Here is a 23143-nt window from a genome sequence, read left to right as displayed (position 1 = left end):
AACAGTGCTCTAGCAGTACCAGAGAAGAATCCCAGAACTTACATGCTTGACAATTATACCACCAGCTTTAGGTACAAAACCATAAACCTCCAACTTGGGGTGAGACTGGGAAGAGATGATGATAATCTGGTTAGATTTCTGCTTACCTGAAGATTCAGGAATGCGGAGTCCATCCTGTGTACTCAATATCACTTCTTGATTCCCCCCACCAAACTCCTACACCACAGATTACTAGTTCATTTTAATTGTACTCACAAATATTGATCCCTTGATATATGCTCTGGCCCTGAGATGACAAAAATGTATAAAATGTAGTTTCTGCTCCTAGAAGTTCACAGGCACTGGGAAGACAAGTAATGAAAATAAATACAAGCAAGCTACTAAGTGCTACCTCATGTACTGGAACACCGTCTATAAAACTGGTCACAAACAAAATTAGGTTTTGTTTATTCTTTTACAATTATCTCCTAAGGACAGGAGGAAGCTGTAGGGTAGTGGTGGTGGGTAGTTGCGGTCAACTTGAAAGTCCTAGTCTTATCCTTATTTGAGTTTGTCTAATGCTCACTAGAAAATACTGGAGAATGACCTAAGCCAGTCATATAGTTATAAGATCCCAAACAAAATGTGAAGTAGGATGTTAAAATGAGAAAAAAAATATTCCCTCTCCACAGAAGTTTATGTTGTTAATCACTCTTCATGGATCCTCTTCCATTCTTGATTTTTCTCCCACCTCATTAAACCAGTCAAAAAAATATAAGATATCTACCCGTGATTTGACTGTCACCTTAGGTTTTGCTTTCTCTCATCATGCCTTAAATTGAGTTTTTTAGGTTTACACACACTGTTTCTCTCCTTAACTAATTTTCTAAACTATCTTATTCATGTCTATGGCTTTAACTACCACCTATATCAGTATGACTCCCACGTCTGTAACCGTGGTTTTGCAGTCTTACCTGAGCACCAAATCTGTTTACTGGAAACCTTACCCTCATTGTCCTACAAGGACCTCAAATCAGTCTACAAAAGGCTAATTATCTTTCTTTACAAAACTCACTGCCTTCCTTCTACTCCTCCCCCACCTCCATTTTGATTAGAAGAATGTCCCAATATACTCACATGCTAAAGCAGAAATCTGGGCATTAGCCTCTACTCCTCTCTTCCCTTCCCATCAACCACTGAGTCCAACTATCTCATCTCTCAAATCTGCCCTTCCCTCTCTATAGTTATTGCTATAGCCTTGTTCCAGTCCCTCATTATCTTTGTCGTGTACCACAGGACTATTTGGCTAACTGTATCCCCCCTCAAACTTTAAGTTCCTTAAGGAGAGAGACACTGTTTTCCTCATTTTCGAACTATGCCTGCCTTCTCTCCCGCAATACTGCTGGCACAGTGCTTTGCATGTTTGTTGGATGAAGAATAAATGGAGGCCTTGTGAAGTATTACTGCATGACAATCTACAGTATTATTTTAACATAAAGCCTATCAGAGATGTAATTAATCCCAAAAGTTTGTTTTACTGGTAGGAAAAAAAAAAGAGAGAGACTGCACTTTAGAAACAGAAGCCACTGTTTTCTTTATAAAACACAGAATTGTGCTGCTGATGCTGCTTGCTTCAGAAGGAACTGTACATTACAGCTGCTGGGATAATTTCACAATGGACTAGACAAGATACAGCTCAAAGCAGGACACAAACACAAGTCTCAAACGGAAACAAATGCAAACAAGTACACAGCTGTGGGGTTCCAGGGACATTTCCCCATCCATGCTGGACTTGAGAGGGATAAAAATTTTAGAAACTAAAGTGAAACCCAGAGTAGTCACACATGCCCACCACATGGCTGCTAAGTGCAACATCACACACCAATCAGGTTGGACTGTGTGTGCAGGAAAGTCATTTCATTTTTCCTTATTGCTACTACACCAGGGGACTCAGTGCATTGGACACATTGTCTTAACTTGCACAATTCTTGGAGGGTTTCCTAGTTTCCTTTTCAAAGAAGGAAATAAGGAAATCTCCCCTCCTTACCTCATTCTGTTTATTTGTTTCAGCCCAATCCTTCCACTCCCTTTCTTGGGCTCCCAAAACAGCAGCCAGAGGTTCTAAATCAATAGGAGTAGAGTAAGGGGAGAGCACCAACTCAACCTCTCTCCCTGCCCAGGGAGAAGGCAAGTCCTAATAAGTAGAGGGAAAGAGAAAACCAGAGAATCCCTCCTTCCCAATCTGCTTAGAAGGCCAAATTGGAGAGTGCCCTGCATATTCCTGCCATGATCAGACTTTAAGAAGGAAGGCATCCCAGCTACCATCCTGAATTGGCCTAGGCCCAGTAAATAAATAAAAATAACTTCCCCCAATGTAGTTTCCAAAACTGTCTTTTGGCTAGTTTGAGATGACCTTTCTACCCTGAAGGAGAAGAAACTTCCATCCTTGTTTCTTACACATGATGCCAGGTCCAAAACATTGTCCCACCAGCCTTGCAGATATCCATGGGCCAGCTAATAAGTCAGTGTTCCCTTGGCTGCCCATCTTGAGTGCTGGCCTCATTCACGGAATTCTGGACAGAAAAAGAAAAGTATCCAAAAACATTGCTACTTAGCCTAAGAAGAGGCCACAGAGAAGCTACCTAACAGGTGGGAAGTACAAGATTTTTAGGAAGGTTTCACAATTTTAGGTACCTTCTTCTTCAGCCTTATTCTAAACCTAAGTTTCCAAGAAAAACAGCCCCAGACTTATCCCTAGAGGCCAGCATTAGCACCTCAAACATAATGGGTCAGGCTGGACTGGATAAACAAAGAGAAGAGCTCTCCTTTCCTACCTTTTATCTAGATTTTCTACATTCTCTCCTCACCACTCTCTTCCTCCCCATATATCCCCTAATGCTCCAACCCTGGATAACCAAGTAGCTCAACATAAGACAATCTCCAGAAAAGGGAGGGGAGAGGGGGCAGGCAGAGAGTAAAGGAAACAGATCTAGAAAAACCAATGAGGGAAACCAGCTCCAAAGAGTAAACAGGAGTGGAAACTGCAAGAAGCCCTCCTGATTTCATGCCGACTGGGCAGGCCTGCTATTTTGCCTTAGTGTAAGCTAGAGGGCAGTCCAGCCCAGGGTGGACACCTCAGTGCTTGGGGAACAGACTCTTGGTCTTCTGCAGTCAAGGAGCTAAGCCTGACCTTGCCAGCTAACAGTGGGACCATCGTGGCCATGCAGAGATTTCATTATCACATAGGCACATAGGCAGGCCAGCAAGCAAAGTGAACAGAAAAAGGAAAAGGAAGCCAGGCAAAGAGAGAAGAGGAAAAAGAAGGCAGAAAAGAGGAACAGAGGGAGAAAGAGACCTGTTTAAGAAGATGAGGCTGGGGTCTCCCCAGCACTTCCCTGGAGCGTGGGTAGGAAGCACCACTTAGACCAAATCCACACAAGCCAAAGGCTGCCAACACCACTTCTCAATCTGCATGCACCACCTTTCAAGCAAGAATAATCCTCAAGGTTAGGGGTTATTTTTCAAATCTCAAAAATTAAAAAAAAAAAAAAAAATCAAAGAAGTCATTTTTTTCTTGTCATTGCCCAAGCTGTTTCTCTCTTGCATTTATTTATTGAATGCCACGTGCAATGCCAAAGGGCTAAAAATGTATGTCAAGCCCCAGCTGAAAACTCAAGTGGAGAGAGTGAGGCAAAGAGAGAAAAAGAGAGAACACAAAGTTGCTGGGAGTGTGGCTGTCACCTGCTCCCTATGGACATTTGTGAATGCTGGTGAATAACTGGACCCTCCAGGAATAGTGCCCTGCTCCCAGCCCCAAAATGTACCCAAGCAAAGAACATGCAGAGCCCACTGTCCCAGGAGAGCTTCCCTCCCCAAAGGGTGACGGAACACGAAGTAGACTGTATGTGAAGGCAATGGACAGGGCAGATGGAGTGTTGGCATCACTCTCTTTAGGCACTTGTGTAAGGAATGTAGGCTCTCCAGTGAACTGCCTCCTCCCAGAGCCCTCCATTCTGTTCTTCAGCTGGGCTTGTACCCACGGGGCACCCCATGCTGTAGCCAGCAGGAAAATAGTAAAGGAGGAGTTACTCAACAGTCCTGATGCTTTCTCCATAATGAATGTGCTATGGTTTGTGAAGTTACTAAACAACATAGCCTACCAGAACAGAACCTGGGATAGATTGTTTTGCATAGCAAATCTTGGTCATACAAGGGCTGCTAGGGAGAGGAAAGGGTAGCTCTAACTGGACAGGCCAGGATTCAGACCCTCCTTCCTCTGGCTGGCCTCTAAGCCTGGGCTAGGTCTAAAGTATCATGGCTTCATCACCAGATTGGGGCAAACCCAAGCCAAGGCTCCCCAAAAAGAGGAAATTCCACACTGAAGTTGCAACTCCCCAGCCCAAGTAATTGGACAGGAAAAAAATGAACAGTCAAGGAAATAGGGGGCCATGCCTCAAGGCCAGCAGGGACCAAGCTAGAACCACTTCCTCCAGTCCTGCAAGACAGCCAAACCCCATGTCTCAAGACAAAAAAAAAAAAAAAAAAAAAAGCCCATGCCACCCACTCACATGCCCTAGTGGGAAACCAGGAAAAATTCATTTGTGTAAACAGAAGCAATAGGGAGCAGCAAAATTCCTCAGCCTGTCCACAGGACACAATGCAATCTAGGGTAAGCCAGAGGGTCAGAGGTCAGGCCAGAGGAAAAGAAGATGCACTTGCAAGAAAGAGTGCAGGACGGTACAGAGGAGAGGGGCTGTAGCAAGAAAAAGGTTATTATCTGAACAGAGGAAGGATGGAGTCTGAGCTCCACCTTGGGGAGATAACCACTCCCTACCTAGCCAGGCCAGAGAACAAGTCAGGTACACCGTTCCTTCTGATGGCTCAGTGTTTCTGGGATATAAACTCATTCGGCATGGAGGGATTTCCAAATTTTGGCAATAGACTCAAGTTATGGTATAAAAATAACATTTTGTTTTCTCTCTTTTTTTCTTATTTTAGACCTAAGGATCTTTTGTTATAAGACACCCCAGTTAAGAAATATTGAAACATAAGAGACTTGACCATCGGGGGAAAAAAGAATGAGAAATGCTATGAAAGTAACTCCAGACCCAGGCAGGGTGGGAGGTGGGGGGAACAGGAAGAAAAGGAGGCATAACTGGAAAGGCCAGGGGCCAGTCATCTCAGGAAGCAGCTCTGAGACTTGTCATATCTGAAAGTGCAAATGTCAATGGATTTTAACCATCTTGAGGTTGTGATCTTTTAAAAAGCTTAATGAATGTGGAAGTCAATTCCCTCAAATGCAAAATAGCTGGCATTCTGGCTGGATGCTTGTTGAGTCTGGGGTATTTCTTCCCCACCTATCTCCTCTCCCATCCCCACCCGATCCCCCAAAGAAAGGTACAAAAGGTTGCAGTTCTGCAGCATTACCATTACAGGGAAGGCACTGGTTACCCACCAGCAGGCGGAAGGAAGACAGGGTCGTGTCACTTCAGAGCTAAGTGCCATAGTGCCTTAAGTATTACTAGGGGCTGGATGTCTGTCAGGGAGGAGGTGTAAGGTGGGGTAGAAAATGTGGAGAGAGAGGAATGAGGGCAAGGGGCGGGGGGTGGCAGCTGGGGGAGGAGCAACCAAAACCATTAAAAATCTTCCTACAAACTGGATTCTGAACCCATTAAAACATCTAGTATCCTAAAATATTGATCTGGGTCTGGTTTCATTTTTCTTCTTAAACAAATCTAGACCTTTTCTGATTAAGGCTCCTAAAAAATCCTTCCCTCCTCCCACCCACTTTCTCAAGCCCCTCACTTTCCCATCTAAAGTATCAAACCCAAACCTACCAGCTTTTGTCCGCAGGGCTGCAGAGCCGACCTTACCAAGCTGTCAAGCATGAGTCTTTAGCACTGTGAGTCACATGAGACACCTGTGTGTATGGTGGGCACCCCTCTTGGTCCAGTGGGGTCAGGGCCAGATGTGACAAGATGGGGTGAGGGGTGGGGGACATGAGGTTGATATCAGAGATTTCTGGCTGGTGGTCTGTCTTGCTGGCCCTGTTCCCCACCCTTACACCACCTCTATAGAAGGAAACAAGGCCTCCTGCACTGCTCCCTACCCCACCTCCCTCCTCCTTGCTTCCTCTGGATTTGGGTGGCACAGCTCTTGGGGCTTGGAAAGCTTTCTTCTATCCAGTGAGGTAACAGCGTTCTGCCTTCAAGCGAAGTACATGGTGCGCAGAGTATCCTGGTGAACCTGCACGGCTTTGGCGAGGGCCTGGGGGTCCCGCCCATTGCTCTGCCCCGATATGTGGCTCCCCTCTCCACTGAAAAGGAAAAAAATGAAAGAAGTCCTTCCTGGTGAACTGAACTGCTGCCAATTACCTCACTCTTCCCTGGGGTGCCAATTCCCTTACCAACTTAAGAGAAAACCCATCCCAGCTTTGGGCAGATAAGCTGAAGGGCAAACTGGACAGCACCCTTTTCCTTCTACCCAAGGAAAGTTGAGAGCATCTAGTAAAACAGACTGAAGCAAAAAGGAAACCAGGCTGATCCCAGGCCTCACCTGTCATGCTCCTTGTCCACCAGGTGGTATCGTGCCCGGAAAGCCACCAAGCGGGCATAGTAGGCAGGTGCTGGGATAGAGACGGAGCGTGTGCATCGTACATAAGTGTGGCACAGCTGGTATGTCAAGATCTGGAGCTCATCTGCTGTGAAACGGTTGTCATCCCAAAGGACATAGTAATGGGATGGTCGGCTGGTTCCCTGGGAAGATAGGAAGGTGAGGGAACCCAGGTTGGGCAAAGGGGATGGCTGATAAAGAACAGGATCACTGTTAAGAATATGGCTGGGTGGATGATCCACCCATGCAAAAAGCCACCAATGTCATAAAGCACCCTTCTTTATAGGCAACCTGAAAGTACATTCAGGGCTTAGTAAGAGAGTGATTCTGGGCCGGACGCAGTGGCTCACGCCTGTAATCCTAGCACTCTGGGAGGCCGAGGCGGGTGGACCGTTTGAGCTCAGGAGTTTGAGACAAGCCTGAGCAAGAGCGAGACCCCGTCTCTACTAAAAATAGAAATTATCTGGACAACTAAAAATATATAGAAAAAATTAGCTGGGCATGGTGGAGCATGCCTGTAGTCTCAGGTACTCAGGAGGTTGAGGTAGGAGGATCACTTAAGCCCAGGAGTTTGAGGTTGCTGTGAGCTAGCCTGACACCATGGCACTCTAGCCCAGGCAACAGAGTGAGACTCTGTCTCAAAAAAAAAAAGAGAGAGTGATTCTGATTTGAACACTACTCAGTGATACTGATATATTCTAGAAGCAGTGGGAATAAACAACTAATCTTTGACCCATTGGAAACCCCAGGACATAGCCCAGCTACCTGGATGCCTGCGTGGCTGCACAGATAGAAGTCAAACTCAAATGGGTGGGTGATGTTGGTGTCCACAGTGGTCCCAGCTGGGATGTTACCACTCTTCCCAATCTGTATAGAGACAAACACAACCAAGATCCCAAGACCTGCCTGGCCCTAACCAGGGCCCTGGCTCAATTCTACTCTGACTTCACCAGAATCCCAAGAACAAAGCAGAAGTTGCTATTCCCAGAGGGTACCAGGTCTTAATATAATAGACTTCTAAAGTCACACAGACCTGTGTTCAAGTCCTGGTTTTGCCATTTATTACCTGTGTGATCTCAGCAAGTCATTTAACCTTTCTGAGGTTAAACTGGAGATAATAGTACCTACCTCACAGGGTTGCTGTGAGGAAGACTCCTTGTACAGTGTCTGGTACATAGGAGAAGTTCAATAAATGGTAGTTCCCTTCCCCTTCTCTGGGAGCTGGTCTATATATGGGGTCTAGGCCAGGGAGCTAAGAGGAGGGAGAGGAAGCATAAGGGAATGAGGGGAGGACGGGGATACTACAGGAAGGAGGTGGGAGAGGAAGGATCATAAGCGCTAGGGGAAAGGAAGGGGCAAGCAAGGATGGATAGGACAAGGCCTAGGTCCCCAGACTTTATCTCAAGGGCTTCTTCCCTATCAAGACAAGGGAGGCAGGATGAGGGTATGGCTAGTCTCCTCAAACCCTCACTCACTCGCTCATTCTTGTCAGCACAAAAAAGGCGGGTGTGATGGCGTTTCTGCACCACAATGTAAGTGATCCCAGGCTGGTAGTCCTTTTCCAGTTTGATGCAGGCATCACGAATGGCCAGCAGCTCATAGTGGAGGATCTAGACACAGGATGAGGAGGGAGAGAAAGAGACATACAATTCCTTTTGAGTTCACATGCCCTTCTGAACTAAGGGGTTGCCACTTGCAATATGGCTTTTTGCTCAGCCTCCCTTTCTAAGCTGATGCCCAATAATTACAGATGATAGTCCCTTCCTGCCAAAATCAGCCTTATACTCCGTTCACCGGGTATGTTCCTATAAAACCTTGGCCAGAAGGCTTGGCATCAGAAGAGAGCACTTACCTGGTTCCTATGCATAAAGAGACCTAAAATCAAGCCACAGAATCCCGGTCCACAGAGGAATCACTAAAATTACAATGCCCAAAGTTAGGTGGATCAAGGAGATAATGGGGTCGGGCGCGGTGGCTCACGCCTATAATCCTAGCACTCTGGGAGGCCAAGGCAGGTGGATCGCTCGAGGTCAGGAGTTCGAGACCAGCCTCAGCAAGAACGAGACCCCGTCTCTACTAAAAATAGAAAGAAATTATCTGGCCAACTATCTGGCCAACTAAAAATATATATAGAAAAAATTAGCCAGGCATGGTGGCGCCTGCCTGTAGTCCCAGCTACTCGGGAGGCTGAGGCAGAAGGATTGCTTAAGCCCAAGAGTTTGAGGTTGCTGTAAGCTAGGCTGATGCCACGGCTCACTCTACCCGCGCAACAAAGCAAGACTCTGTCTCAAAAAAAAAAAAAAAAGGAGATAATGGGAGTTCCCCTGTGGGCTCCAAGAGCAGACAGGGTTTGGACAACTAGAGAAGAGCAGACATATAGTTCCAGAATGGGCGCAGAGTGAGTAGATGAATTCAGTCCCACAAGGAAGCAGGTTTATAAGAAAATGGACAGCTAAAGAAGAAGCCACAGGTAAATAATCATAGGCAACAGCGGCCTGCGGCCATACAGATACAGGGAGTTAAAACAGTATGGTAGAAAAGGATAGAATTTGGAATCAAATAGAACTAGGTTTAAACCCAAGCTTTATCTGACTGTATTACCTTGAGCAACTTATTCAACACCTCTAAATCTCACTTTCTCCACAACTGTTAATGTTACTAAGACCTGCCTCACAAAGCTGTTGTGAAGACTAAGATAATTAAGTAAAAGCATAGAAAATCTAGTAGCTTAAAAACTGTTGACTGCTTTACTAAGCAGTTTGAATTTTAATCCAAAGCTACGTGAAGCCACTAGACATTTCTGAACAGGAAAGTGATATGATAAATTTGTCTGGTATTTTAGGAAATACTGGATGACTTAGAGGTAACTGAGCATAATGGTTAAGAGCATAGACTTTGGAGGCAGACCAATGTGTCTGAATCCCAGTTCTATCCCTCATTAGTTTGGGTGACAACAAAGAATCATTTAACACTTCTAAGCCTCGGTTTTCTCATCTGTCAAATGGAATAATAAAATTATTATCTCATAGGGCTACCATAAAGTATTAAATAGAACATAAATGAAGTGGTCAGCGTAAGAAGTGCACAATAAACAATAGTTATAATGCTATTAAATGGTAATCAAAGAGACCAGTTCAGTATAGAAGTCTAAACAATACATTATGGAGACTTGGCAGTGAGAATGAATAGGAGGATCATTGTGAAGGAAAGTAAACAGCAGTGGTTCTCAAAGTGTGGTCTCCAGACTAGCAGCACTGCTGAGGAAACTTGTCAGTATTGCAAATTCTAGGCCCACATCCTAGACTCACTGAATCAGAAACCCTGAGGGGAGAGCCCTGCAAATTGTTTTAACAAGCCTTCCCAGTGATCTTGATATATGCTAACTTTGGAGAACCACTGGTCTAAATAATCAGTCTTCAACATGAACCAACTAGTAAATAGGGACTGAGGGCCTCTGTTACAAGAAGAAAGGTCTACAGATGCTCATACACTCTACCCCTCAATTGTAATCCCCACTCCCAAGCCTACCCCATTTAGCAAAACTCCCTAAGAAGTAGCATACCTCAAGGAAGAGGGAAAGGGCCATGGCCAGGCTGTGCGAAGGGTGCCCCACTCCTCCTCCTCTGGCCTCCTGCCCGGGGAAGCTTCCAGAGGCTGCATGTGTGGCCAAGCCCAGGCTCTTCCCCTCCCCACCCCCTGTCCCAGAGCTGACACCGGCTGCCTTGTTCTCCACCCACCAAGATGGTGCTTGACCCTGCAGAACAGCATCTTAGACATGTTGAAAAAGATGTTTTGATCCCTAAAATAGTAAGAGAAAAGGCCAGAGAGAGGTGTTCTGAACAAGTTCAAGATTTTACCAAATGTTGCAAGAACTCTGGACTCCTTATCGTAGTAAAATTCCGAAAAGAAAATTCTGCATTGAAACAATGTCTAACTGCTTACTATAATGATCCAGCTTTTTACAAACAATGCAAAATGGAACACCTGAAGGAAAGAGAAGAATTCAGAAAAACTGGAATTCCTACCAAGAAACTGCTACAGAAGCTTCCTACAAGCATGTAGGCAAATGTTCCAGTGATACTCAGGAACTCTAATATTCATGGAAGTCACTTATAGTATAAATCAACTGAAATAAATAAATCAATCAGCACTAAAAAAAAAAAAAAAAAAAGAAGTAGTGCACCTCCCACTGCTAATAGCTAAGAAAAGGTAGCAGCACCTAGCCCTCTGGCCTCAATGTAAAGGTTTTCTGGGCCCTACCTGGGGGAGCTGGCCTTCAGGGACCCCATCTCGGTAGAAGATGATGCGGGTAGGCTTGAAGCGGGTGGACTTGTAGAACTGAATGAGCAGCTCACGCACCATGTAGGACAAGTCTTCAATGATCTCTTGCCGTGGTCGCTGCACCCGCACAGTAGCACAGTATCGGCTGGGGTGGGCATCCATACTGCCTACCACCTGACAGTCAAAGAGAAAGGATCAGCCCCTAGAATCTTTCTTCACCCTCCCTCTATTGTCAGGCTGTGGGTTTGGGGAAAGGCTTCCTAGAAAACTGTGCAATCAAATGAGCAGAGCTTGGGATGCAATGAGCCCTGGTTTCAATCTCTGTAGTATCACACATGTAGAAGTTACTTAATCCATCTGATCTTCTCTTTCCTCTTCTCAGATGGAGGTAAGAATACCTCCTTGCAGTGCTGTAGTGACACATATAAAGTACCTTGCACAGGGCCTACCTCACAGTAGGTACTTGATAAATTTGATTCCCCTACCCTTTGCAGAGGGCCATGTGAAGGTCTAGCACTACTAGATCAAACAATGACCTCATCCAGCCCTAAGTTTAGCCTTTTTTCCATTCAAGTGCTAATCTACCCAGGAACCATATCCATGGTGACAATGTTCTTTTGGTTGATGGAAGTAACACCATTTTCAGAGGGGACAGTGGCCAGAGCATAGGAGGGATGGCCACAAGAAAAACAGGGACAAGCATATTATAGGGTTTCCACTGCAGTAAGACCAGTCTGCCTACAGAAATGTGAGTGTTGAGAAAATACAAGTGGGAAGGAAAGGAAGGCCTGATCCCTAGCATTTTGGAAGCCCCAGGGCATAGGGAGTAGAAAAGTCAGGAGAGAGACTACAGAAACATCTAATCTACTAGATGGATCAGCAGTAGGGGTGGGTAGAGGAAAGGACAGTCCCAGCAACTAAATAATTCCCTTAAAAGGGATTTCAGAGAAGAGCTACATAGTCACCCCCCTACATACCAAAAGCAGGCACAGAGAGTGAGAAATTCAAATGCAGAGCAAGAATGATGGAGACTGAGCCAAGTCTCTGGCTATATTCTCACTGCTCTCCCTGAAAAAGAGCTTCATATAGAGCTACCTTTATGAAGATTCTAAGGGAATGGGCAATGGGATGGTGAGCTAAATGGAGATGATCTCATGGAGGGTCAAGAGCCAGAGCTGAGGGAAGGAAATCATGTGTGGTCTTGGGGACTCAGAGCTTAGAGGAGAACCTTATGAGATAGCTGGAAAGCATCACTCACTGCTGTGATAGAAGGTTTTTTCCCATCCCCTGCTGGGGGGTGTGTAACATCTGCTCCCAAGAATATCACTGGCTGTTGAAAGACGGCAGAGCTAAGCAAGGAAGAGAAAACAAAATTGTGAGGAGTTGGGTTTTCTCTGGCTGGCACCATCCAACACCCATTCTGATCTTCTCCCCCTTGTGTCTGATTCACTCTGCCTGGCTAGGGTCCTGTCTCTTCATCAATTCCCAGCATGATACCTTGACAAGGGCAAGTGTACAACAGAGTTCATACCGCTGGTGTGGGACTAGGATGTTGTTAATGCCACCAAGTTTGACATTGATCTTGAGGCAGAGGTTGGACAGAGTCTGAGGCGAGGTCTTGACCACGTTCTTCACCTGGACACACTGTGTAGCCATTCCCAAGAGCGTGTCTCCAACACGTTTCACCTCAGCTATGGGCAGGGAGAGAACTGATTAGTGCATTCAACAAATATTTACTGAATGGCTACTAGATGCCAGGCAGTATATGAGGTGCTAGGGAATACAATGGTGACAGGAAATACATAATGTCCCTATTCTTATAGTGCTTACTACCTAGTGACTGATTTTAAAAACTATGAAAATTACAATACTGATAAATGCTATAACAGAAAACCTCATGGAGCAATGAAAGCACATAGTAGGAAGTAACAACTTAGTCAGGAAGGGATTCTTAAATAATGACTGAACTGAATTCTGAAGGCAGCAAAGGACTTAGAGAAGAGGGGGAGTTTGGAAGAAAGCATTCCAGACAGAGAGAAGAGCATACAAAAATGCATTATGCTAGAAGATAGCAAGATATGTTTGAGAAATTGAAAGGTCATAGTAGCTAAAACAAAGAGCAAGGGGACCATGTTTTGAGAGAAGGAATGTGGTCATTAGGCCGATCTATGGAAGAGATGAGGGTACCTTAAATTAAGAAAGCAGCTGAGTTGCTGAGATGGAAAGAAACACATGAACTCAAGAGATATTTAAGGGACTCACTTATAGACTGGAGGCATGAGTAAGGGAAATGAATTTCTATGTGTAACTTTTAAATTTCTAGCTTCTGTAATAGGAGTAAATAGATCATAAGTTTTTTTTGAGACATTTTGAATTTGAAGGGTTTATCATCCCAGTGAGGATATCAACAAGGCAAATGAGTACAGTAGCTGGATGCTCAAAAGAGGAGTATGAAATGGAGATGCAAATTTGTGTAATATTTAGGTACAGGTAGCAATTGAAAGCATGATCTTGGTGAGATCACCAAGGAAGATAACACAGTGAAAAGAGAAGAGAACTTAGATCTGAATCTTGAGGAACTCCCACTATTTGCAGAACAGAAAGATGATGAGTCTGCCAAAGAGAAAAATCCAGAGAGCTAGAAGGAAGACCAAAACAGTTGTATCAGGAATGCCATGGGAAGAAACAAAGTATCAAGAAGGAGCAAGTAGTCAACAAAGTCAAACGCAGCTAAGAGATCAGGTAAAATGAGGACCAGAAATGCCCTCTGGAATTAGTGATATTGAGGCAACAAAAAAAATTAGTGTATAGAGGCAAAAACTATTTTGGTGATACAAAGTACCAAGCAGGAAAGTTATGATCAATGAAGAATTTGCTATCTTTTCAATGGAAGAGACTTGAGCATGTTTTAAGAAGTTTACTTCCACTTCCAAGAGAAATGGAATAGTTACTGGCAAGCCAGTTCTGCAGCGAACATTCAGAAAAGCCAGATAAAATACAGAAATCATGTTTTTGAAGGCAGCAGAGAGGTGCTGAGGCAACAAGAACTGGAGGGATTAAAATTCCAGACAGGGAGAAAATCCCACAGAGGTGAGCTACCTTCTGCAGCTGCTTTGAACCTGTGTACATTTGCTGATTCTAGGTATGGGCAGGAGGCTGAGATTCCAAGCTCTGGGACCACTACAAAGGGACAGGAAAGCAACAGAGTTTTTGCTCTGTTTAGAGATAGATTAGTTCTAAATGTGAAAGGTTAAAAAAAATGTATATAAAAGAAAACTTTAAATAGTACCTTCATGACCCTGGGATTTCTTAAACAGGACACAGAACTACTAGCCAAAATATTGATAAACTGGACTACATTAGGCCAGACGCGGTGGCTCACGCCTGTAATCCTAGCACTCTGGGAGGCCGAAGTGGGTGGATCGCTCGAGGTCAGGAGTTCGAGACCAGCCTCAGCAAGAACCAGACCCTTGTCTCTACTAAAAATAGGAAGAAATTATCTGGCCAACTAAAAATGTATATAGAAAAAATTAGCTGGGCATGGTGGTGCATGCCTGTAGTCCCAGCTACTTAGGAGGCTGAGGCAGTAGGATCGCTTAAACCCAGGAGTTTGAGGTTGCTGTGAGCTAGGCTGATGTCACGGCATTCACTCTAGCCCGGGCAACAAAGCGAGACTCTGTCTCAAAAAAAAACAAAAAACAAAAAACAAAAAAAAACTGGACTACATTAAAATTTGAAAGTTCTATTCAACAAAAGACACCATTAAGAAAGTAAAAAGGCAAGTCACAGTGTAGAGAAGATATGTGTTATAATATACACATACTCAACAAAGAAACTGGAAAGAACACCTATAAATCAGTAATGAAAGGGCAGTAAAGTCAACAAGAAAAGGAAAAGACTTGAGCAAGCACTTTATAAAAAAAGTTAATGACATAGCTTCACCTATTTCATTAAAAAGATACTCAATTTTATTAGTCATCAGAGAAATCAAATTAAAAGCACAATGCAATATCACCAAAAACCCACAAGAATGTCTAACAAGAAAGAGACAATACCAAGTTTGGTAAAGATGTGAAATATCTAGAAGTCTCATACACTGCTGGTGGAAGTATAAATTAGTATACTTACAATCCACTACTAGATATACACCCAACAGAAATGGGTACATATGTTCAATGGACATATACAAGAGTGGTCACTGAAGCATTATTTATAAATAGTCAAAAACTAGAAATAATTCAAATATGTGCATTAACAGTAAAATGGATAAATACATGTAAATTGTGTTATATTCATATAATGGAATAACTATCACAAACTACAACTAGATACAACATCAATGAATCTCACAAACTTAATGTTGTGTGAAAGAAGCCAGACACATAGAAAGATTATACTGTGTGATTCCATTTATATAAAGTTCGACAACAGGCAAAACTAACCTATGGTGTTAGAAGCCAGAACAGTGGTTACCACTGGTGGGGGGCTGAGGTGACTGGGAGCCTGGGGTTGTGGTAATGTTTCACTACCTGAACTGGGTGCTGATTACGCTGTTGACACTTTGTGAAAATTCACTGAGCTGAACATGTAAAATTTCTCTATGAGTAATTTAATTAAAAGTTTACATTAAAAAAAGCCAATAGTATCAACATAGTAGAGAGGAAGGAGTTAAATATACTAAAGGCAGGATAGGCATAGTACCTGATAACAACTGGGCAAATGTGACACTGTCCTTCTACACTCTCAGGACCACCAAATGCCAATGGGACTTTGACCATCAGAGGGAAAATGCCATTTCACCCAGCCTCCCAGGAGGGAGGGTGAAGGGTCTTTAGAAGAATTGGACTACTTCTCTTACCTGCTGGCTTAACTCCTACACAGATGACCCCACTGACCAGGTAGTATAACCAAGGAATGCATCTAAATGGAAGAAACCCAAGGCCTTAATATGAAGCTAGAGACACGGGTAACATTACTGAGGCCAGGGAAGGGAAAATTCTGAGTAAGTACTGCCTCCCCTAAGCATGCCGTACTGTACTCCCCAAAGTAAGCCAAAATACTGATTTCTTCCTTCAACAGAGGGAACCAGAAACATGGATACTTCCTTCAGGCAGTTCTCCTAAAACGTACCCTTATCATCCATACTAGGACCCAAGAGAGATATGGATTGATGATCAACCGACTTCCCTCAATAAGAATTAATAATTACTGAGTATCTTATCAGTGGGAGTTACTACCTTAGGTGTGTATGTGTGCAGAGGAAAGAAGTTTTCAGAGCAGAATCAGGTCTAATCCATGCTCAAAATATGATGAAAGATAGTAATTGATCAATGGCCTGGTAAACTAGAGGAATCCAGACAGAGACAAGTTTACCCTCCAGGTGGGATGTCATGAATATGGAATAAGTAGCATTTAAATTGGGCCTTAAACGATGGAGACAATTTTAAGGGCAACATGGAGGACAAGAAGAAGGGTATTCAGATATCCCAGGCACAAGCAAATGACATGAGCAAAACCAGAGATTGGAAAGTATGGACAAGAAATGAGCACTTAGAGTGTCACCTATATGTAAAGCACTGTGCCAGATGCTGCGTTTTATATAATTAATTCATGAGGCTTGGAAAGCTTAGGTATTAAATAATTTGCCCAAGACAATTTAGAAGGATAGCCAGGCTTAAATCCAGTTCTGTCTAATTCTAGAACCAGTGATCTTTCCAGGATGTGTGGCAAGTGAACACTGCAAGATAAAGCTGAAAAGTTTAAATTAAGATCAGGGCCATGAAAACCCTTTATGTAGTAATGAATGGGAACCAGTGAAGGGTTTTTGGGGTTTTTTGTTGTTTGTTTGTTAAGAGATGGGGTCTCACTCTGTTGCCCAGGCTAAAGTGCAGTGGCACAACCAAAGCTCACTGCAGCCTCAATCTCCTGGACTCAAGCGATCCTTCTGCCTCAGCCTCTCAAGTAATTAGGACTACAGGTGCATGCTACCATGCCGGGCTAATTTTTTTTATTTTTGTAGAGACAAGGTCTTGCTATATTGCCCAGGCTGGTCTTGAACTCCTAGACTCAAACGATCCTCCTGCCTTGGCCTCCCAAAGTGCTGGGATTACAGATGTGAACCACCGTGCCCAGTCAACTTTTTTGGTAATACAGTCACAGAAAGTCTTACCTGATAATCTATTCAGGAAAGCCTTGAGAAGGAAGGTTAGAACTAAGTTGAGAAATATGGGTAGAGAGCAGGGAATATATTTTGAGAAAGATTATGAAAGAGCACTGGAGGTAAAGCAAAGAGAAGACAGACTGCCTCCAAAGTTTGAATGAAGGTACTCAGGAACCACTGTGTTGCCAAGCACAGAAAAGAGAAGCAAAGAGAAGGGTTTACAGAGAAGACAAGCTACTGAAGAGATGGTCCAGCAAAACACTTTCTAAGGGCACAGAGTATCTGTTATATTCACCAGTGTATCTAGGATCTTGCACGGTGTTTCACACATGATAGATGATTAATAAACTCTTGCAGAAGAAAGGGAGAGAAGCCAAAGGGACAGATAGGAGCCGCAGAGGGTTCAAGGGTTAGATCAAGACTTCAATAATATACCATATAACAATAGGTGATGATTGAAGCAACCAAAATGAATGAGAATTTCAAGAGAATGTAAAAACAGAAAGAGAGGGCAGAAGACAGAAACCTGGCAAATACCAGCCATTCCTGGTCATGACAAAAATTAGTAAAGAGAGGCAGGAGAAAATATGTAGAAGTCAAGGGAAGAGGACAACTGAAAAAGGTCATTGGCAGCCCTTTGCCGAGGAGGTTCAGGAGAAAGGTAAATAGAAGATAGATGAAAGATGCTAAGGAGTATGTGGCTGGTGAGAAAGTGGGCATAGACAATGTAAAGAACTCATTCAAAAGGTTTGATGAAGAGCCCAGGAGTTTGAGGTTGCTGTGAGCTAAGCTGACGCCACGGCACTCACTCTAGCCTGGGCAACAAAGTGAGACTCTGTCTCAACAAAAAAAAAAAAAAAAAAAAAAAAAAAATAAAGAAAAAAAAAAAAAAAAAGAAAAAAAGGTTTGATGAAGAAAACCAAAGGAGATGGCAAGATTGTGGTAATGTGCACTAGGATGGGGAATCTGAAGATGTTTGAGAGTTGAAAAGTATGAAGTCCCAAAGGTAGCAGGATAGGTTGGGAACAAGAGCACAGAGGAGTTGAGCAAACTAAGAGGAACACCTCTTTGTTTGAAGCAGGAGAGGTAGAGGTAGAGGTAGAGAGGGAAAACAGAGTACGAGAAAGTTTCTGCTAAGCCAGAAACTTATATAGTCTGTCCTGTCCTAAAAAGAAAAGAAAAGAAGAGAGAAAGCCTCTCAAAAAGTCCAAATCATTCTCAAACCACCACCACACATTCTGGTTGAGTGTGCTGCACAGTATCCTGATAAACAACTCACCGCTAAAGACAGGAATCTGAACTGACCCATCTCTATATCTGGCCCAGCTGAGCCTGGCATAAAAATCAGCACTCAGAGGACTCCAGCAAATGTTATGGGGAGATAAGGTGAGCATATAATTAGGATCTGGGATGACTCAATGGCTCATATAGGCTGCTCTTTCTCCTGTAACAGGAGCACTGACATTAAGGAACAGCTCTAGCTAGAGCCAAGAATTTACATCGAGTCTTCCCTAGGAGTCCCCAGGGAGCTACCCTGAGAAGAATCCCACCATCATTATCACTGTCCCAAGAAAACTGTACCATACACTGGTGTCTTCCCTGGCAGGATGACGATAATGAGCTGCAGCCCTGAGTAGGTGTTCTTGAGATGCCGGAACATGGGCTCCACGCTGTCTGCCCCCTGAGCATATTTGCAGAAACAAGGCTGACCCTGGATAGGCATCCCTGCATCCTTGGAAATCTTCCGCAGCTGGTCTGTGAAGTTCCTGTAGCATAAGCATGGTCGTGACAGAAAGCAGTAAGTCCCACTTTAATACCTCCGGCCACATGCCTCCATCTTAGGTGCTCAGCACTATGAGAGAGACTGAGAGATCCTAACATGAATGAGACATGATCACAGCTAGTGTAAAATGTGCATTTATAGTTGAGTATGACAAGACAGCTTGCCGAGTGTTCAATGGTAGGAGCAAAGAGATGAGGGAGCCTGGGAAAGGGACCTATGGGAATTCTCAGGGTTCCCACCTTGCCCCACTCAAGCAGCTGATTCCTGTGCTCCATTACATGTCCAAAGAAACAGGCAGATGACCAAGAGTAAGGCCTTTTTGCTCAAAATAAATGAGGTTCCAACAGTGATGGGAGCACAGGAGATGCTCAGTAAAAATGAGCTCCCTCCTCTTCAACTGTTTCTTTGAAGTCTAACAGCCAGTAAAATAAGCTTCATTCCTTTGGCTTTAGGGCTTTACCCTGGGAAATGAAGACAAAAGTGGAAGAGAAGATACACGTACAGTATAGGAAAAAAATCAACCTACATAAACATACTGACAGACTAAAATGAGCAGCAGGAAATTTAATGTGAAAATCTTGCAATGAAATTATAAGCAAGAATGTACAGAGAATGAAAGCAATTGCTTAGGAGACATTATATAGAATATAAATATCAATATGATAGTTCAGTTAGAAAATAAGTATTTTTCACATATTTTATAAAAATGCAAAAGAAAGGTAAATACAGTATGATACTGTCATGCAAAATTTAAAATCATTTAATACACATAGGTATATATAACATAGAAATTGAATAGGAAGGTTACAATAAATTGTGACAGTGGCTGCTTTAGAAGGAAGGAATAGGACTAGGGTGGAGGATATGAAAGATCATGTTTATCTGTAATATTTACTTTTCAAAAAAGGATAAATATGACAAAACTTATGATGGATACATGAGTGAGGTGGTATTCTCTACATTTACTATTTTTAAAAAAAATTTTCAAAATGAATGTTAGACTAAAAAAATACAACCTAACCATTGTTTCATGTAAATAAAAACTAGGGCTTTGATGGACTACTAATGGTATTTCTTCCATTTCTCTGCCTTGTATACAACTGCAGTGTAGCTACGAAAAAAGCCTACGTGCTACCAGAATTCATTAATAGTGGGTCTCTACTTCAAGAAAAGTGGTATTCCCAATCTTCTCCCTACTATCAGACCACACTTAGGATACTGTGTCCAGTGCTGGAGGCCACAAAGTGTTGAGAGATGTATAGGATGGGGAAGGTCTTGAAATCCTGTCCTATAGGTGACACAGCTGAAGTAATGGGGCCTCTTTAGCTAGAAGAAAAATTCTGAGGGTTCCTAGTTTCACTAGGACTCCCTCATCCATTCCCAACTATTAGTTTCTCCAACTCCACAGCAATCTTCATGTTTCCCCCTCTTCTCAGTGGAAAGGATGCCCTTTCTCCATATTGTGGATCCCACCCCTTCATACACACTTAGGGACTTTGCTCTGTTTATTTTCCAGTTTCTCTGAGTTCTATTTACAGCCTTATCTTACTATGCACATTCTCCCTGGACAATCTCATCCACTGCCATGGCTAAAGAGTCAGAAATCTTTACATTTAACTCAGAACCACACACCTAATTGGTTACTACTGACCCAAATGGACAAACCATTTTCTTACCCCATATATCTAAGGGGTAAGGGGAGATGAGGAGAAGGGGATGCTTGATAAACTGACCTCTTCCAAGTCTGAGATTCTAGGGTTTATCAGTTCCTATACCCCAAAATGGCCAAAACAATGGACTGTTTGCCAAAAGAACTGGAAAAGGGAAAGACATGGGAATAAGAGAGAAGCACAGAGAGAATAGAGCTGCCAGTGAAGTGACTATAGCACAAACGCAAAGAGCTGGGAGCCTTTCCAATATGCTAAGGGCCAGCCCTCCAATACCAGGCCAAGGCCAAGAGTAGTCTGGTCTAAATGGGGCCAATATCCAAAGAACCCAGGAAAGGGGACAAGAACCACCCATTTAGAAGAAGCTACAGTTATGATGGTGGTGGTGGTTGTGTATCCGTGAGGGGAGAGGGAAGAATGACCAAGTCTGGGTCCAGAGTCCCCAGATCCATCAGGAACTGCTAGAACTAATTCTTGTGAAGACTCCAAGGCCAGATTAACCCACCAGAGCACACATCTCCATTACCCTCATCACTACCCAAAATGGTCACCTCCACTGACTCTCTTCATCCCCAGAGTACACTAACTCCACTCCAGAGCCAGAGAGAATGAGAAGTCACCACTTCAAAAGACACCAGGAAACAAGAAACTGCATGCTTTCTGTGGGTGTGTTTTGTGGTATTTTAAACATATCTCAATAAAACTATTTAAAAAAAAAAAAGACTGCAGAGGAAGGATCACTGACTTCTTCACTTACTTATTCACACACTAGAGCCATCGAGGAGTGGGGAACCTGCAGCCTTGGGGCCACATGTAGCCTTCTGGATCCTTGAGTGCTGCCTTTTGACTGAATCTGAATTTTACAGAACAAATCCCACTTGGGGATCTGGAGGGCCACATGTGGCCTTAAGCCCGTAGGTTCTTCACCCATCTAACCTGTTTTTTAAAATCAACTGGCAATATCACTTTCCTTGCCCCCTCAGCCACAGTGGCACAGAGGCCCTTACAACTCTTGTTAACCTAATTCAGGTCACTTGGACCTGACTGAACGAATTCTGTGCATAGGAAAGGACAGCTCAGAGATCAGCTAAACAATCTGCTCTATTTTGTTTACCATTAGGAACCAAGTTTTGAAGCTCAGATCTGAATTGATCCCAACTCTAACACTTTCTTGATGATATGCGAACTTTGGACAAGTTACTTAACCTCTTTGAGCCTCAGTCTCCTGAAAATGGAAATATCACCACCTACTCACTGTAAAGATGAAATGAGAGAACATAAATTAGGTAATTAAGTATAATGTTGGCATAAACATTATAGTCATCACTAGTACTATTTATTACCAATGACAATAATTATAATAATAAAATAATCCAGGCCTTCTTCAGGCGATTCATGCCCTAAAATCATCATCTCTGACATAAATATAGCACCTTATCAAATTCTCCTAACCAAAGACGGATAGAAAAGGAATAGGTAGAAGCTTGAGCAAGAAAGCACAATACAGGCAGAGTCAAGACAGAAAGAGCACACTACCAATCGATCTCAACCCCTGGGGGTGGGGGAGGGCAAGCAGCTCTAGGGTCCTTCCCACCCTTCCATCCCTACACCCAACCCTCCTTACTTGAGCACCTCTTCTCGACACTGTTTCTGGGGTGCGAAGCAGGCGATGGCCCAGACTTTGATCTCAATCCCGTTGTAGAACTGTTTCCCCCGCATGTCCCAGACACCCTGATTGGGTGTAGCAATGGCCCGGTTCTGGAAATAGGCAAAGGGGGAACCCAGGTGAGCCTCAGTATAGCCAGGTGGGTAGGGGAGCAAAAGCCCCTGGCTATACAACCCAACCACCCACATATGCCCCAGAGATGTTGTCTGGCCCTGACCCTGCTCACCCGGCCGCCGTACTGCAAGATGGGCGCCGGCAGCACTCGCCCCGTCACCTCCGTCATGTCGTCTTTCACTTTGATCCCAAATTCTTGGATGTAGGGATCTAAGTTGTAGCTGGCATTCTTCATCTGCAGGGCAAAAGAGGGGGATCTCAGGAGACCAGCAGCTTGGCAATACTCCTCACCCTCTGGGTCCCAAGAAGACAGCCCTGAAGAGAAGCTAGGGCTAGCAAGGAATAGCCCTAAAAAGGGGGACAAGGGAGAGTGGAAGATGAGGGAAGTGAAAGTGGATAACACAGGAAAGTAATGCAGGAGAGAAATACAGATAGAAGCAAGTAGATACAAGGTAAAGAAACAAGGGCAGCCCTGTGGAGTTCCAGGGAACAAATCCAGACTTGGGTTCTCCTGAAGGAAGGTCCTACTGGGCCATTAAAACACCTATACTACCAAGGGCCCCAATGACTGAGCAAACATTTCTCTGCAGCCCCACTGACCAGGCGACTGATCTCCTCCTGTCTGTCTGGGGCCGACCTAGCTGTGGCCTTTATCATGGTCGAAGTCTGGTTGTCAGTCAGCTTCTTAATGCAGCGCTGCCCAGCCACAATGTTACAGACCTGAGGAAACGAGAAGGATAGGTAGCTCTGGCTTGAGTATAGTCCACCCTGTACCCAGAGCCCCACGGTGAGAAGAGACTTAGCTGTCAGCCATGGAGAAAGGGACTGCAAAAAAACCTTACACATGCATATATTGTCCTCTTGAATTTTACTTGATAGTT

At 43.8% G+C, this 23143-nt stretch overlaps 1 protein-coding gene and 1 pseudogene across 1 annotated transcript in view; one reads left to right on the top strand and one right to left on the bottom strand.

The window, feature by feature from the left end:
• Positions 1-1530: 1530 nt before the first annotated feature.
• LOC138390578 (protein argonaute-1) overlaps positions 1531-23143 on the bottom strand; it is a 35602-nt gene continuing 13989 nt past the window's right edge. The window contains exons 9-19 of the mRNA XM_069479756.1: positions 22863-22982; positions 22375-22497; positions 22107-22240; positions 18614-18798; positions 12404-12563; positions 12131-12221; positions 10852-11046; positions 8067-8201; positions 7357-7458; positions 6535-6734; positions 1531-6295 (exon numbers count right to left, since the gene is read on the bottom strand). Coding sequence (XP_069335857.1) covers positions 6187-6295; positions 6535-6734; positions 7357-7458; positions 8067-8201; positions 10852-11046; positions 12131-12221; positions 12404-12563; positions 18614-18798; positions 22107-22240; positions 22375-22497; positions 22863-22982 — 1554 coding nt within the window. The 3' untranslated portion in view covers positions 1531-6186. The remainder of the gene's footprint in view (positions 6296-6534; positions 6735-7356; positions 7459-8066; positions 8202-10851; positions 11047-12130; positions 12222-12403; positions 12564-18613; positions 18799-22106; positions 22241-22374; positions 22498-22862; positions 22983-23143) is intronic.
• On the top strand, positions 10333-10653 carry LOC138389359 (COX assembly mitochondrial protein homolog pseudogene; annotated as a pseudogene).

Source organism: Eulemur rufifrons, chromosome 8 (assembly GCF_041146395.1).
Source record: "Eulemur rufifrons isolate Redbay chromosome 8, OSU_ERuf_1, whole genome shotgun sequence".
NCBI lineage: Eukaryota > Metazoa > Chordata > Mammalia > Primates > Lemuridae > Eulemur > Eulemur rufifrons.
Note: the sequence above shows the minus strand (reverse complement) of the source record. Positions and strands in the feature narration are given on the sequence as shown.